Source organism: Saccostrea echinata, unplaced genomic scaffold (assembly GCF_033153115.1).
Source record: "Saccostrea echinata isolate AGI-Se365-2 ecotype Australia unplaced genomic scaffold, CSIRO_AGI_Sech_v1 ptg000033l, whole genome shotgun sequence".
Taxonomy (NCBI): Eukaryota; Metazoa; Mollusca; class Bivalvia; order Ostreida; family Ostreidae; genus Saccostrea; species Saccostrea echinata.
In genome coordinates, this window is record NW_026889782.1 from 865,867 (window position 1) to 878,630 (window position 12,764).

The 12,764-nt window shown below is 32.5% G+C and overlaps 1 protein-coding gene across 1 annotated transcript; it reads left to right on the forward strand.

The window, feature by feature from the left end:
* The first annotated feature begins 902 nt into the window (after positions 1-902).
* On the forward strand, positions 903-4,299 carry LOC133198927 (microfibril-associated glycoprotein 4-like). The gene is made up of 5 exons (XM_061334837.1): positions 903-1,283; positions 2,220-2,365; positions 2,572-2,668; positions 2,874-3,038; positions 3,452-4,299. Exons 1-5 carry the CDS (start codon positions 980-982, stop codon positions 3,700-3,702), a joined length of 963 nt encoding a protein of 320 aa, XP_061190821.1. The 5' UTR covers positions 903-979; the 3' UTR covers positions 3,703-4,299.
* The last annotated feature ends 8,465 nt before the right edge of the window (positions 4,300-12,764 follow it).

The window sequence follows — 12,764 nt, forward strand, 5'->3', positions numbered from 1 at the left end:
ATAGAATTATGTATCTTAGTGTAGTCTACTTGTGTGCCAAGTAATATTGAAATCAGACCAAAACTGTAGGAGGAGTAGCATTTTGAAAAATTGTTTACAGACGGACAGACAGACGGACGGACGACGGACACCTTACTATCGCATAAGCTCTTCTGGTCTCTGACCAGTTGAGCTAAAAATTAGTAACTCTTAAATGCATGGTGACTAAGACTCTTTATCATTTATGTAGAAAAGTCATTGATTCTGTATTAAAATCAGAACTAATTCCAACCAAAAGAAAATATAATTCATCTCCCATACGAATTCCGATGAGATCATGGACAAGGGGGCTTATCTGTTCTATGCTCAGATACAATAAATAATCTCCCTCTTTGCAAAACCGAATAAATGTAGAAAGGAAATCGAAATTGCCCATCTTCTAATATTAAAATTCAAATTTGAATATTCATATGTCATCAGAAAAAAACCTCCATAGTTTTATCCATTAAACCTCGAATTTTCCTGTATAGAATACCTGGAAGTGTGTCCGCTTTCCACTCTGACCCGAAAGGAAAATGGCAGAGTTTATACTTTTGTGGTATTACAGTGTATTTTGTTCCTCCAGGAATACAAACCATACATCTGTCATTGATTATTCTTGTGCACAGAAAAGTTTTTATTTAATTTAGCTCTGACACTTCATAAATCACGAATTTAAAACCAATTCATCTACTTTAAAGAGAAGATTATTCCATATCGATTTTAAAAACGATAAAAAAAAATCAGCTGGAACCCGTTTTTTTTTTTTCCAATTATTAATTTAAGTAAATATGGAAAACAATTTAAGAATAGACATGAGAAATCGATGATCGTTCTTGCTCACCAGTGCCCTTTGAAGTGAAGTGAAGGAATTTGTAATTAATAATTTCTGTGACAAGGGACACATAATGTATTGGAAAGCGAAACATAAAATGTTAGCTGTACAAACTTAAAAATCAGCATGCTTCAGTGTGTACGTTTTCTTTTCTATTTAAATGTTTTCTGCAAAATCTCTAATGCTCAGGTCTCACAAATGTATGTAGGAAAAGTGGAGAATCTGAACAAGGTAGCTAAAAACGTTCCTCTCGAAGAGCACAGCTCGCCCTCTCTGTGCCACTGTACTGCTCTGTGTAGCAGTATTTGCGGATGTACTTGCTTGGGATTTAACGGTCAGACTAAAAAATGTCGCCTTCTGAAGTCATGTGACACAGTGGACATGACAGTTACTGAATATTTTTGGAGATACCACATTCTTACGCTACAAGGTAAGCACTCTATTAAGATAAAAGCCTGATACAAAGTAAAAATAAAACCCTGAACCTGATTTTAGTAAATGATTACTATTTCAATGAAACAGGACCTCACGGACATAATACTGAATTAACAAAAAAAAAAGAAATTATTTCCTAAAAGTTCTATATACTTAAAACTTGTTGCAGAATCGTAAACAAGTCTTGAAAGAGACACAGTAACGCAAAAATAGAAAATCTAGAGAAAAAATAAGAATTTTTGCATGTCCCAAGAAGTTTCTTCTTTTGAAGTTTCACACAATAAACGACTTCGAAACCTAAAAAATTAACATTAATAAAGAAAAATATTTTTTATCCGAAAATATTGTGTAATATTCCTTCTTATTTATTGTACTGGTGCGAAGACAAGAGTAATAAGTTACTTTTGTCTCAATTCCCAAGAGGTACATGTAGAATGTCGGTAGACGGAACATTTTAGTGTTATACGCTTGAAGTCACGTGACGTTCATATGGACTATGACAACGAAGCAAAAAATACAAACTTTGTTTTTCCAGCATATATATTTTGGACTGTTTGCTTACTTTATAGTGTAGTTGAGTATGTAAAGAATTCTCTTTACTCATATTTTTTTCATTTTTTAAATAAATAATACAAGTACATTTGTATCAAATAGATTTAAGGTTTTTTGACTATGTATCTTTAAGCAAATGAATAAACATTGAATTCTTAGACTATTACATTGTAGTTGATATTTACATTGCGTGCATGCGAAAACTATATTCCTTCAATACCCCCTCAATGCACAAAACACCTTATTGTAAATAACTAACCACACAAGTATACCCGGAGCACCTAAGAGAGAACCTTCAATTATTGTATTATATATTATATTATCAAATAGTTTTACAAAATTGAATTGCAATATTTCAGTATGTGATTTATTCCCGCAGATCTACCTGGTGATTGTAAAACCCTTTACGATAGAGGATATAGAGCGTCAGCTGTGTACACTATATATCCCTGGGAGAGAGCTAGTCCTGTTTGTCGTTCTATCAAGGTCTTCTGTGACATGGAAACCAATGGAGGGGGGTGGACTGTTAGTTAAAGATTATTTACGATTTGATTTCTTTTCTTCGTTTTCTCTCTTTTAAATTCTTATTTATGATATTTCTATTCGAGATTTTATTTTTTTAAATAATTAAATAATATGGAAAAAACAAGATTGAAAAAAAAAAATACACAAGGAAATAGAAATTTAAAACAACACTTTAAAAAGTAATAGTGTTCTTTAATATTTTAAAGGCAATACAATTTCGAAAAACAGGATCGGTTAACTTTACCCGGAATTGGGCTGATTACAAAGATGGGTTCGGTAATCCAGAAAGAGATCATTGGATTGGTAAGACAGCAACATTATTTAACGTGATTTATCCCCTTTTTTTCAAAAAGGCAATTTTTTCAATGATTAATAAAAAATGTAGAGAAATACTCAAAATGTACTTTTTACTTGTTTAAAATTTATTGTCCAAAGGGCAATGGATACATTGTACCAAACCTACTCAATTTTCAAAAATAAACTCAATATTAGCATCAATTGCTTACAGGAAATGACGCAATTTACCAACTAACAAAAGATCGTCCATCACTGTATGTTTCACTCACACGAAATAATGTAAATACAAAATACGAGCTTTATAACCAGTTCTCTGTGTCGGATGAAAACGACAACTATAGACTCTTCCTTGCTGGACCAGCAACAGGGACACTAGGTACGGACACTCATAATTCTTTATATTTCATGAATTGATGAAAGTTAAAAACAAAACACGTGAAAGCATAATGATCTGATTTGTATAAATGAATGTTGCTAACTATCGGGTACAGATACGAACATTCTTTCTTTGTTTTCAATAGTTGTGGTGTTAATGAATCTCTTTTCCATTAGTATTAGCAGCAATATTTTACGGAAATATTTATGCTTGCTCTTGGCGACTTTTAGCAAATTGAACGAGTCGATGTGAATAAAGATGTTAGATTACAAGTGTGATTTAAGAATCACTGCTGAAAGCTTGAATTTTCTTTTACGAATCTATAAAAACTGTAATGGTATATGATAAATGCCTATCGATACAATAAATTTCAGAGTTTAAAAAAACAATAATTGCAATCTCTTTTTTAACAGGTGACAATATGTTAAATACAGATCGGGTAATCGCCGGAATGGGATTCACTACCTTAGACCGAGATAATGACAACAAAGGCGGCGGATATAACTGTGCTGTAGCTATGGCCGGGGGCTGGTGGTTCAATGCTTGTCATCGTGCCTTCCTTAATGGCCCCTGGGCCTCGGAGAATTGGCGGGAACCCTGGTCACCGGGTCTAATGAATGGAATGGATATCATTGAAACTAAAATGATGATAAAACCTCGTTAAGTACACTAAGCTTTCTTTAGTCTTTTTAATTTAAATCTTTGTGAATTTACCAAAAATGTCTTTGAAAGAATGTAATTTGCATTAAGATTACAAGTATCTATTTGAACACATTCTTTACATTAGTACTTACCTTACGATGTTTACCAATCTAATTAAAATTAGATGTTCCGAATCCGCTACCGCTTCTCAAACATCTAACAACATCCCATTAGGGGTCACGTCAGAGCGATCTTTCGGAACATCTAATTTTAATTAGATTGGATGTTTACGGCTTTTAATTTTTCATTTTAATTATGTGTGGAAAAAGGTTTTTAAATGTATTTAAGGAAATACGTCTTTATTTCTGCTGCATTGCTGATACTTAAATTTTTTAATAGATCTTTTTTTTGTCAATATTGAGCATTGACACGGACATTTCTTCAACTTGTTAATTTTTTGCCTAGCAATTAACCCTTACTCAAATATTTGATATAGACCTTTCTTCTCAGATCAAGCGATTAATTAAGTAGTCTAGTCACCTGATAGTTGCTTTTTAGGCATCATTACAATGTTGATCAGTCCGTGGATAAATACACTAATAATTATTTGCATCTAATTGACGGTTCTTGTTAAAGTTTGTTTGATCTACTAATCAATAAATATTGCAATATTTGTCTCAGATCTTTGTATATTCAGACTTGCACTATCATTGAACCGTCTTTTAATCATTTATGGCATGAAGGAGGTCAGTATTAAATCGACAATTTTACATAAAAGATCCAATACTGAAAACTTTACTGTGCACTTTTTTTTCATATTCATAGTAACTTATTCTCTTAAAAACTATATGAATCGTTTCATTGCGTTAAAAAACCATAGGCTTTTAATTTGCATAGATTTGAATACGAGGTTATTCTTTTCTAAATGAAAATTTGATTACCGATGTTGAAATAGAATATTTTAATAGATTATACTATTTCAATTTGATAATTATACAGGAATTTTATCTAGGTATCAACTTTAGTTCAATACAGATATTTAATTAAAAGTTCTTTTTGAAGAATTGACTAAAATAGCATCCTGATCCTATATTTTGCATTAAAAGTGTGGCTTGAAATTTAATAATTACCTATGCTTACGAATTAAAGTTATTATTTAAGTAACTGATACGAAAGAAATTCACGTCCATGCTATTTTCCCAAAAAGTCTTGAAAGAAAGTTTTAGGAGTTTAAATAATCCAAACGAATTTCATTTCAACTGCATTCTAAACTATGTTTATGTATAATCTGGACATACAAAGCTCGCACAACACAAGACAATCTCAGAGACTCGTCAACCAGAATGTCAAGGCTTAGTGTTATCTCTACACAAACCCTTGACAAAAGTTGCTATTTAAAAGTCGGGCTAGCTACCATTTCAACTGTTCCCGGTCTTTGACTGAAAGCTTACAGAACTTTATTGTAGGTAAACTTTGTATACAAATATGACATCTTTCAAATGGAAAGTGTCAATATTGTAGGATTTGTGACCAGTTATCTCAAATAAAATTTCGGAGATTATTCTGTGGAAGATCCTTCTCTTTAGAATCACACAAGTGTGCTGTGGCTTTTAGCCACTTGAAAAACGAGGGATTTAAAAGATATATTCTCATTGGTTGGTTTCTAATAAACCATTACGTCGTGTGTACTTTTAAATAGCGACTTTTGTCAAGGACGGTATCACAAAAACTTGACATTGTGATGATGTCCAACATCTAATCACTTGAATCTGATCTCTAGAAGTGATATTGTAGGAGAATAAAGGAAATCTTATCTCTGGTAGTGATATTGTAGGAGAATAAAGGAAATCTGATCTCTAGAAGTGATATTGTAGGAGAATAAAGGAAATCTGATCCCTAGTAGTGATATTGCAGGATAATAAAGGAAATCTGATCTCTAGCTAGTTGTGATATTGTAGGTGAATAAAGGAAATCTGATATCTACTAGTTATACTGGAGAAGATTAAAAAAAAAAAAATCAATGGTTTTTTACTCGTTCGTCATGACGAATAAAGCTGAGGAGGATATGCATGTTTTTAGATACATGTATCCCATTACGTTCATTACAATATTTTATCTGAAATATTTCAAGTTTTCCTTTGTTTTTCGCTTGTTTAAATTTTCCAGTGAAGAAAATCTACATTTTGTCACTGGTCATCTTGGAAGTTAATATTCTGTTCTTTGGAGGATGAAATAATAAATCAGATTCGAAAAACATCCCCAACCCTCTATAAAATGTTTGTCCCCTAACACACAATTTCATTACACAAGTCAATAGATCTCTTTGCGTTGGATGCAAATTTAAAGTAGAAATTACGTTTCACATGAAAAGAAAAAAAATCATTTTTTTTTTTAGACTTTTCCTCAGAAATCTTTTGATATAGTTTATAAAACCCGTAAATATTAACGATCTAACCATTACAAGAGCGATTCATTACAATTAAAAATATTTCATTTACCAAGAAAATAAGCAAAGTATTACTTGTTAAAGAGTTTAACACCTTTGAAAAAAACAACACATGCAGGAGAAGGAGACGAGTGCATCGTCGTTTGAAATCCAACATGATGTTTTAGTAAAATGAAACAAGATCAACTTAATACTTCTTACATACTAGGTACTTCAGTATTGATTCATCTTTTTAATTCCTCTAACATAACGTAGTCAAAGACTATGAATTTATTATTGTTAAGATAATACGCTAGGTTTTATTTTCGTACAAACCAGATTAACTAGTATATTTGCAAATTATTGATTTTTGTAGATTATGTCCATTGACCTGACTTAATAGTTTTCATTGATTTGTTTTTAACATACAACTGAATATTTTCTTATGTTTAGTTTATCAATCACGCCTAATCTTTGTTTATAACAATTATTTATGAAAAGTTTTAAAACAAGAGGCCTATGGGTCTTAACGGTCATATGAGTACAACTCTGTAAAAGGACCAATAGAACAGTTCAACTACAAAATAAAACAAACTGATGGAAGAAGATATATTGCCCCAAAGCAAGGGATATAGGATGATCAGGGATCAACAAAACAGTCTTATAAAAAGTAGCATATTATAGAGTAGATTCATTTACTTGCCATTGCTTATATACTCCCTATTGTCACCACAGCAATCAAAGCTATAAATAGAACACCTTAAGAAAACCCATTACAACCCCTCTCACACTGACCTCTCTTGGGATTGACATGTATATAAGATTTCATGTTCAAAAATTTTTTTGTACCATTTTGTTGTCCCCCGTCATATTTATAAAATGTTGGTCATGGCCATCTTTCGTATGTTGGTTTATTATTATTGTGAAATTTTTTCGCTCATATATGGAGACGCCACCAATTGCCGGTGGAGGGCTACAAATATAGACCTATACTTGGCACTCAAAGCCATTGAGCATTGAGGCATCTCTTTCGTGCCAGCATCTACTGCGACACGGGACCTTGGTTTATAGTCTCATTCGAAGGACCGGTCTCTACGTCCCACAGTCGGATTTTAACCCGCGACGTAAGGATCAACTACTTACTACGCGACTCTAGAGCAGACACTTTACCCTAAAAACATTACTTTAGTTAACTATAGTTCTCTAAAGTTAACTACAGTGAGCACTTTGATATATTATGAAACTTTACTCTGGAACTTTTTTTTGAGATTTCAAAGTTTAAAATCTCCTAAATTTGGTAAAATTAAGTAAAATTGGAAAATAATATGTGAATATACAAATTAAATAATACTTCCATTTAATATTAAAAAAATGTGCATGTACGAAATGAAGAACATAAAATAGAACAATCTGAAATCCATAGTATGTAATATTATTGGAAATAATATGTTTTATGCATTCATATGTATCTAAGCATTTTTGTGTTAAGAATTAAGCTATCTGTATATTATGTAATGTGTTAACTTAGGCTTCGTAAACTACTTGCATGTTATGTAATGAATAGTCTCAGGTTTTAGGGATCTTGCGGTGTTTAGCTAATAGTTAAAATGTGATCACGTGATCAGTATCAATCTTAGATGCTCAAGCTACAAGTGTCTGTGCACGCTGAAATTTGTAAAGGAAAACATGTGATTATTTATCACTGATCACATAGGCGTCGGGACTGGGGGGGGGGGGGGGGGCAGCCCCCCCCCCCACTTTTTTTGCAAAGATAGACATAATATAGGCATTGAAAATTGGGGCTTACCTTTTTTCGTTCGTTTAGCCCCCCCCCCCCCACTTTCAATTAGCCACCCTACTTTCAATTTGCTTCCGACGCATATGGATCAACACCTAATAATTATCCAGCGGATTGTCAGTACATAAGGACCTATATGCACAATCGGTTTAATATGTTAGTGTTGAAGTTATTTGCTTTGTGACTGTTTTTCCTCTCCATCGGAGCCTGTGAACAGTGAAATGTCAAAGTTCACTGTAATGGCGGGTCGGACGATTGTAATTGGAAATTCGTTTGTTAATCTGGAATCTCTCAAGAATCGCCGCCAGTATAATTATGGCGTATTGAAATAAATCGCCCTTTGAACACTGTTTTTTATACCTCCGTACCAAATGCGACATTCTGAAGACACCGAGGAATTTTATCGGACCGTCAGTACTACAGGCTAAATGGAGTTCATCCAGGGCTACAAAAATTATTCAGTACCGATCCAGTACACATGCTGACATGGTCAATACATCAATAGAATCAAATATACAGTGAACAACACTTGCAGAAGTCTAAGGCCATTATATAAAACTTCATATTGAAACAAAAGATATATTTAATATTTATGTAATGTATAGGGAATAAGTCTGAGAGTAAGATATAAAGCAATAAAGAAAAGAAAAATATCATTGCATCTAACATTGTGTCAAAGATTACTCTCTGTCAGAATAATATGATTTTTCAAAAAAATTTGTGCACACCGTGCTATAAGGTTTGTAAGTACATGAACTTTCATACATCATGTCTAAGTACATGTAAATCTTGTCACATCCTCTAATTCATTGGTTCTCAATATAAACTCGCAGTATACATGATGTCTAAGTTTTCCATGTAACGGCCTCTAAGTTATTGGTTCGCAATGTGAACTTGCAGTATACATGATGTCTAAGTTTTCCATGTTAATGTCTCAAAGTTATTTATTCGCAGTGTGAACTCGCAGTATACATGATGTCTAAGTTTTCCATGTTACTGCCTCTAAGTTATTGGTTCGCAATGTGAACTAGCAGTATACATGATGTCTAAGTTTCCATGTTACTGCCTCTAAGTTATTGGTTCGCAGTGTGAACTTGCACTATACATGATGTCTAAGTTTTCCATGGTACTGCCTCTAAGTTATTGGTTTGCTATGTGAACTAGCAGTATACATGATGTCTAAGTTTTCCATGTTACTGCCTCTAAGCTATTGGTTCTCAATGTTAACTTGCAGTATATGATGTCGAAGTAATTCATGCTACTGTCTCAAAGATTTTGGTTCTCAATGTGAACTAGCAGTACATGATGTCTAAGTAGAACTAGTTGTGTCACTGTATCTTTTCTAAGTTATTGGTTCTCAATGAGATCTAGGAGTACATCAAGTAAGTTCATGTTACTGTCTCAATGATTTTGGTTCTCAATGTGAACTAGCTGTACATGATGCCAAAGAAATTCATGTTAATGTCTCAAAGATTTTAGGTCTTAATGTGAACTAACCGTACACATGGTACTTGATGTCTTAGAACTCAAAGTTAGTCTTACTGTCTCAAAGATTTATTTCTCAATGCGAAATAGCAGTGTATGATGACTAAGTAAGTTTAGTTCATTGTCTCTTAGTTATTGGTTCTCAACATGAAATAGCAGTACATGATGTCTAGGTAAAGTTAGTAATGTCACAGTCTCTAGGTATAGCAATTGGTTCTCAATATTGAATTAGTAATGTCACAGTCTCTAGGTATAGCAATTGGTTCTCAATATTGAATTAGCAGTACATAATGTCTAAGTCCTAAGTCATGGCATATTTTGTAAGTTATTGGTTCTTAAGATGAACTAGCAATACATAATCAATGTCTAAATTACCTGTGTCATGGTTGATAAATTATTGGTGCTCAATATTAACAAGCAGTACACAATGTCTAAGTTACTAGTAGTCATGTCATGGTCTCTAAGTTATTGATCCTTAATAATGTACTAGCAGTACATAATGTCTAAGTTAGTCATGTCATGGTCTCTAAGTTATTGATCCTTAATATGTACTAGCAGTACATAATGTCTAAGTTAGTCATGTCATGGTCTCTAAGTTATTGATCCTTAATATGTACTAGCAGTACATAATGTCTACGTTAGTCATGTCATGGTCTATGTTATTGATCCTTAATATGTACTAGCAGTACATAATGTCTACGTTAGTCATGTCATGGTCTATAAGTTATTGATCCTTAATATGTACTAGCAGTACATAATGTCTACGTTAGTCATGTCATGGTCTATAAGTTATTGATCCTTAATATGTACTAGCAGTACATAATGTCTACGTTAGTCATGTCATGGTCTATAAGTTATTGATCCTTAATATGTACTAGCAGTACATAATGTCTGAGTAAAGTTAGTCATGTTACTGTCTCAAATTTATTACTTAGTTACTTATGTGCACAACTATTCACATATGTATATTGAAGTAAGACATATCTCTCTCTTTTACAAGAAGTAAACAAGAATAAAGTTAGCAGTACATGAATCTCAAGATCACTTCAACATGTTCAAGTCAAATATCAATACAGAATCACGAACAAAGCATGGCTTTTAATTTTAATTTAATTTTCATAAATCACCATGAAGTGATAAATTGATTTACCACATTGTTTCTTATGTATAAGAATAAGTTTCTTATGCTTTTAAGCCACTGTCATGATTTTATCAAAGTATATGTATAATTATTAAGGGTCAATATAAAAAAAAAAATTTGAAGAGGCATTTCAATCTAAAATGAAAAAGCACCAGATGGTGTTTTCCTGGTTAGATAATAAGTTAATATAGAGAGAAAGTAATATATATACATTGGTAACATATAAAATTAGAATTTGCCCTCTCAGTTTCATCTGTCAAAGAAATGACTAGACACAGATGATTCCCCAGTAAGTAGAAAGAGACTAATTTGGCAGCTGAGAATTGGAAACAGCAGAATGATGTCAAGTCTCTCGACTCTCAAAGTGCCATCACCAATGCCGAACCTATCCAAGTGGATTTCAAGTCATCGAATACACTTTCCACCAAACCCAGTGATCAAGTTGCTCATCATCCTGGACATTCTTCAGATTCTACCATATATCTGCTTTGCTTAATCATTGGTCATATTGAAGGGCACTCTCTACCATCGGCTCATACATTCACCTCTGCCGTTGGCTCGCGTATACGACAGTGATAAGCACGAGAAATAGTGCGTTTCTTTTAAATGTCTGAGCTAATGATAGTCCTTAAGGATGGATATTTACAAAATAAATCTAACACTATTAGTTTAATTTGAAATAATCCTTGAAATGTTATGTTTTTAACGTTATGTCAGAAATCTTGACGCGAGCCCATTGCAGAGGTGTCTGAGAGAGGAACGAACGACAACTCTGCATAGGAGATTGATTGAAGGGGTTATTTGAAAATGTTATGTTTTATGTATATCTAAAAATTTGGTACTACTCTTCTATATAGCTATGAATCATTTCATTCTTTGTTTTACAATCAATGATATTTAAGTCTAGGAATGTGTTTGTTGCTTTTTGGTTAGAGGTACCTGTATGCCCTCCAACTCAATCAAAACAAATGAATCTTTCAAAGATACATTAATTCCATGATTTGGTAGATAAGCAATAGTCTATCTAGCTTTAGCATTTGTAGAAAAGAAGAAGTTAGACTGCAATAAATTTTACATATAAACCATTTTTTTATGACTGTTATATCTGAAAAGGCAGAAAAAGTTAAATACAAGTATTATAATTTATAAAGTTAGAAATGTTCTATTTTATTAGCAAATTAATATGTTCAGGTTACCTACAATTGAATATAATTTCAAGTAGATCAGTTGTGACTCATTTACTCTATATAATATGTTCAGGTTACCTACAATTGAATATAACTAGAAGTGGATCAGTTGTGACTCGTTTACTCTAATTTAATATGTTCAGGTTACCTTCAATTGAATATTACTTGAAGTGGATCAGTTATGACTCATTTACTCTAAATACATAATTTAAATAAAATTTCATGAGGCGTGTAATTTAATTCTGTACATGCAGGTTTGGTTTGGAGAAATCTACTCAAACTGATCAGGAATTATTCTTAACGGTTTTGTTACAATATAGTTACAAAATACCTACAGCATGAACAGTAAAATACTTTTTAAATTTGGCTTGACATATTGTTTGTGCTGAGATGAGCTTATTCAATGATGATCTGTATTTATAATGAGTACAAGAATACATGAAAAGAAAAGGTAATGGTAATTTTTATTAATTACTTTAGCAAAATAGTTGTACTTTAATTAAATGTCATTTAAATGTAACTTAATAGAAGAAAAAGTCAAACTGATAGTGATTGTAATGTTTTCGCTAATCTTTTTGAAAACTTATATTCTTTAAGCAATTAGGCATCATTTGTTTGGCCAGTTTATTCCTTCATAAATTATGAATTTGCCAGAGCCATTCCAGGATTTTCTATAAAAGGAAGTCAACATGGTCAAAAGTCATGTCAGACAGCAGGCTCCCATCAAATGGGGAATATCTTGTCAATGTGGAGGCCATTAGTCATACATGTTCTATTGGGAATCACTGAAGTGAGTGTAATCTTCAAAGAGTGTTGTTTCTTTGAATTTTTTATTTTGATTTTATTAGGAGAACTAATTATAAGGACACCCCAATCTATAGATCAGGTGTTGCAAAGTTCAGACATTGTTGATTTTGAAAGTGGTAAAAGGGATTGAAAAATGTAAGTTTATTTTCGCATCATACTAAACTATGCAATCCGGTTAAATCTTTTAGAGGCCCAGTCTGTGTAAAAGACCTCTCCATTGTTTTTATTACTTTTACCAATT

Excerpts from the sequence above, each read along its gene's own strand:
- LOC133198927 (XM_061334837.1), top strand. The coding sequence starts at position 980 with ATGCTTCAGTGTGTACGTTTTCTTTTCTATTTAAATGTTTTCTGCAAA. Across the intron at positions 2,366-2,571 it reads CCAATGGAGGGGGGTGGACT|GCAATACAATTTCGAAAAAC; the intron begins GTTAGTTAAAGA and ends AATATTTTAAAG. Across the intron at positions 3,039-3,451 it reads ACCAGCAACAGGGACACTAG|GTGACAATATGTTAAATACA; the intron begins GTACGGACACTC and ends CTTTTTTAACAG.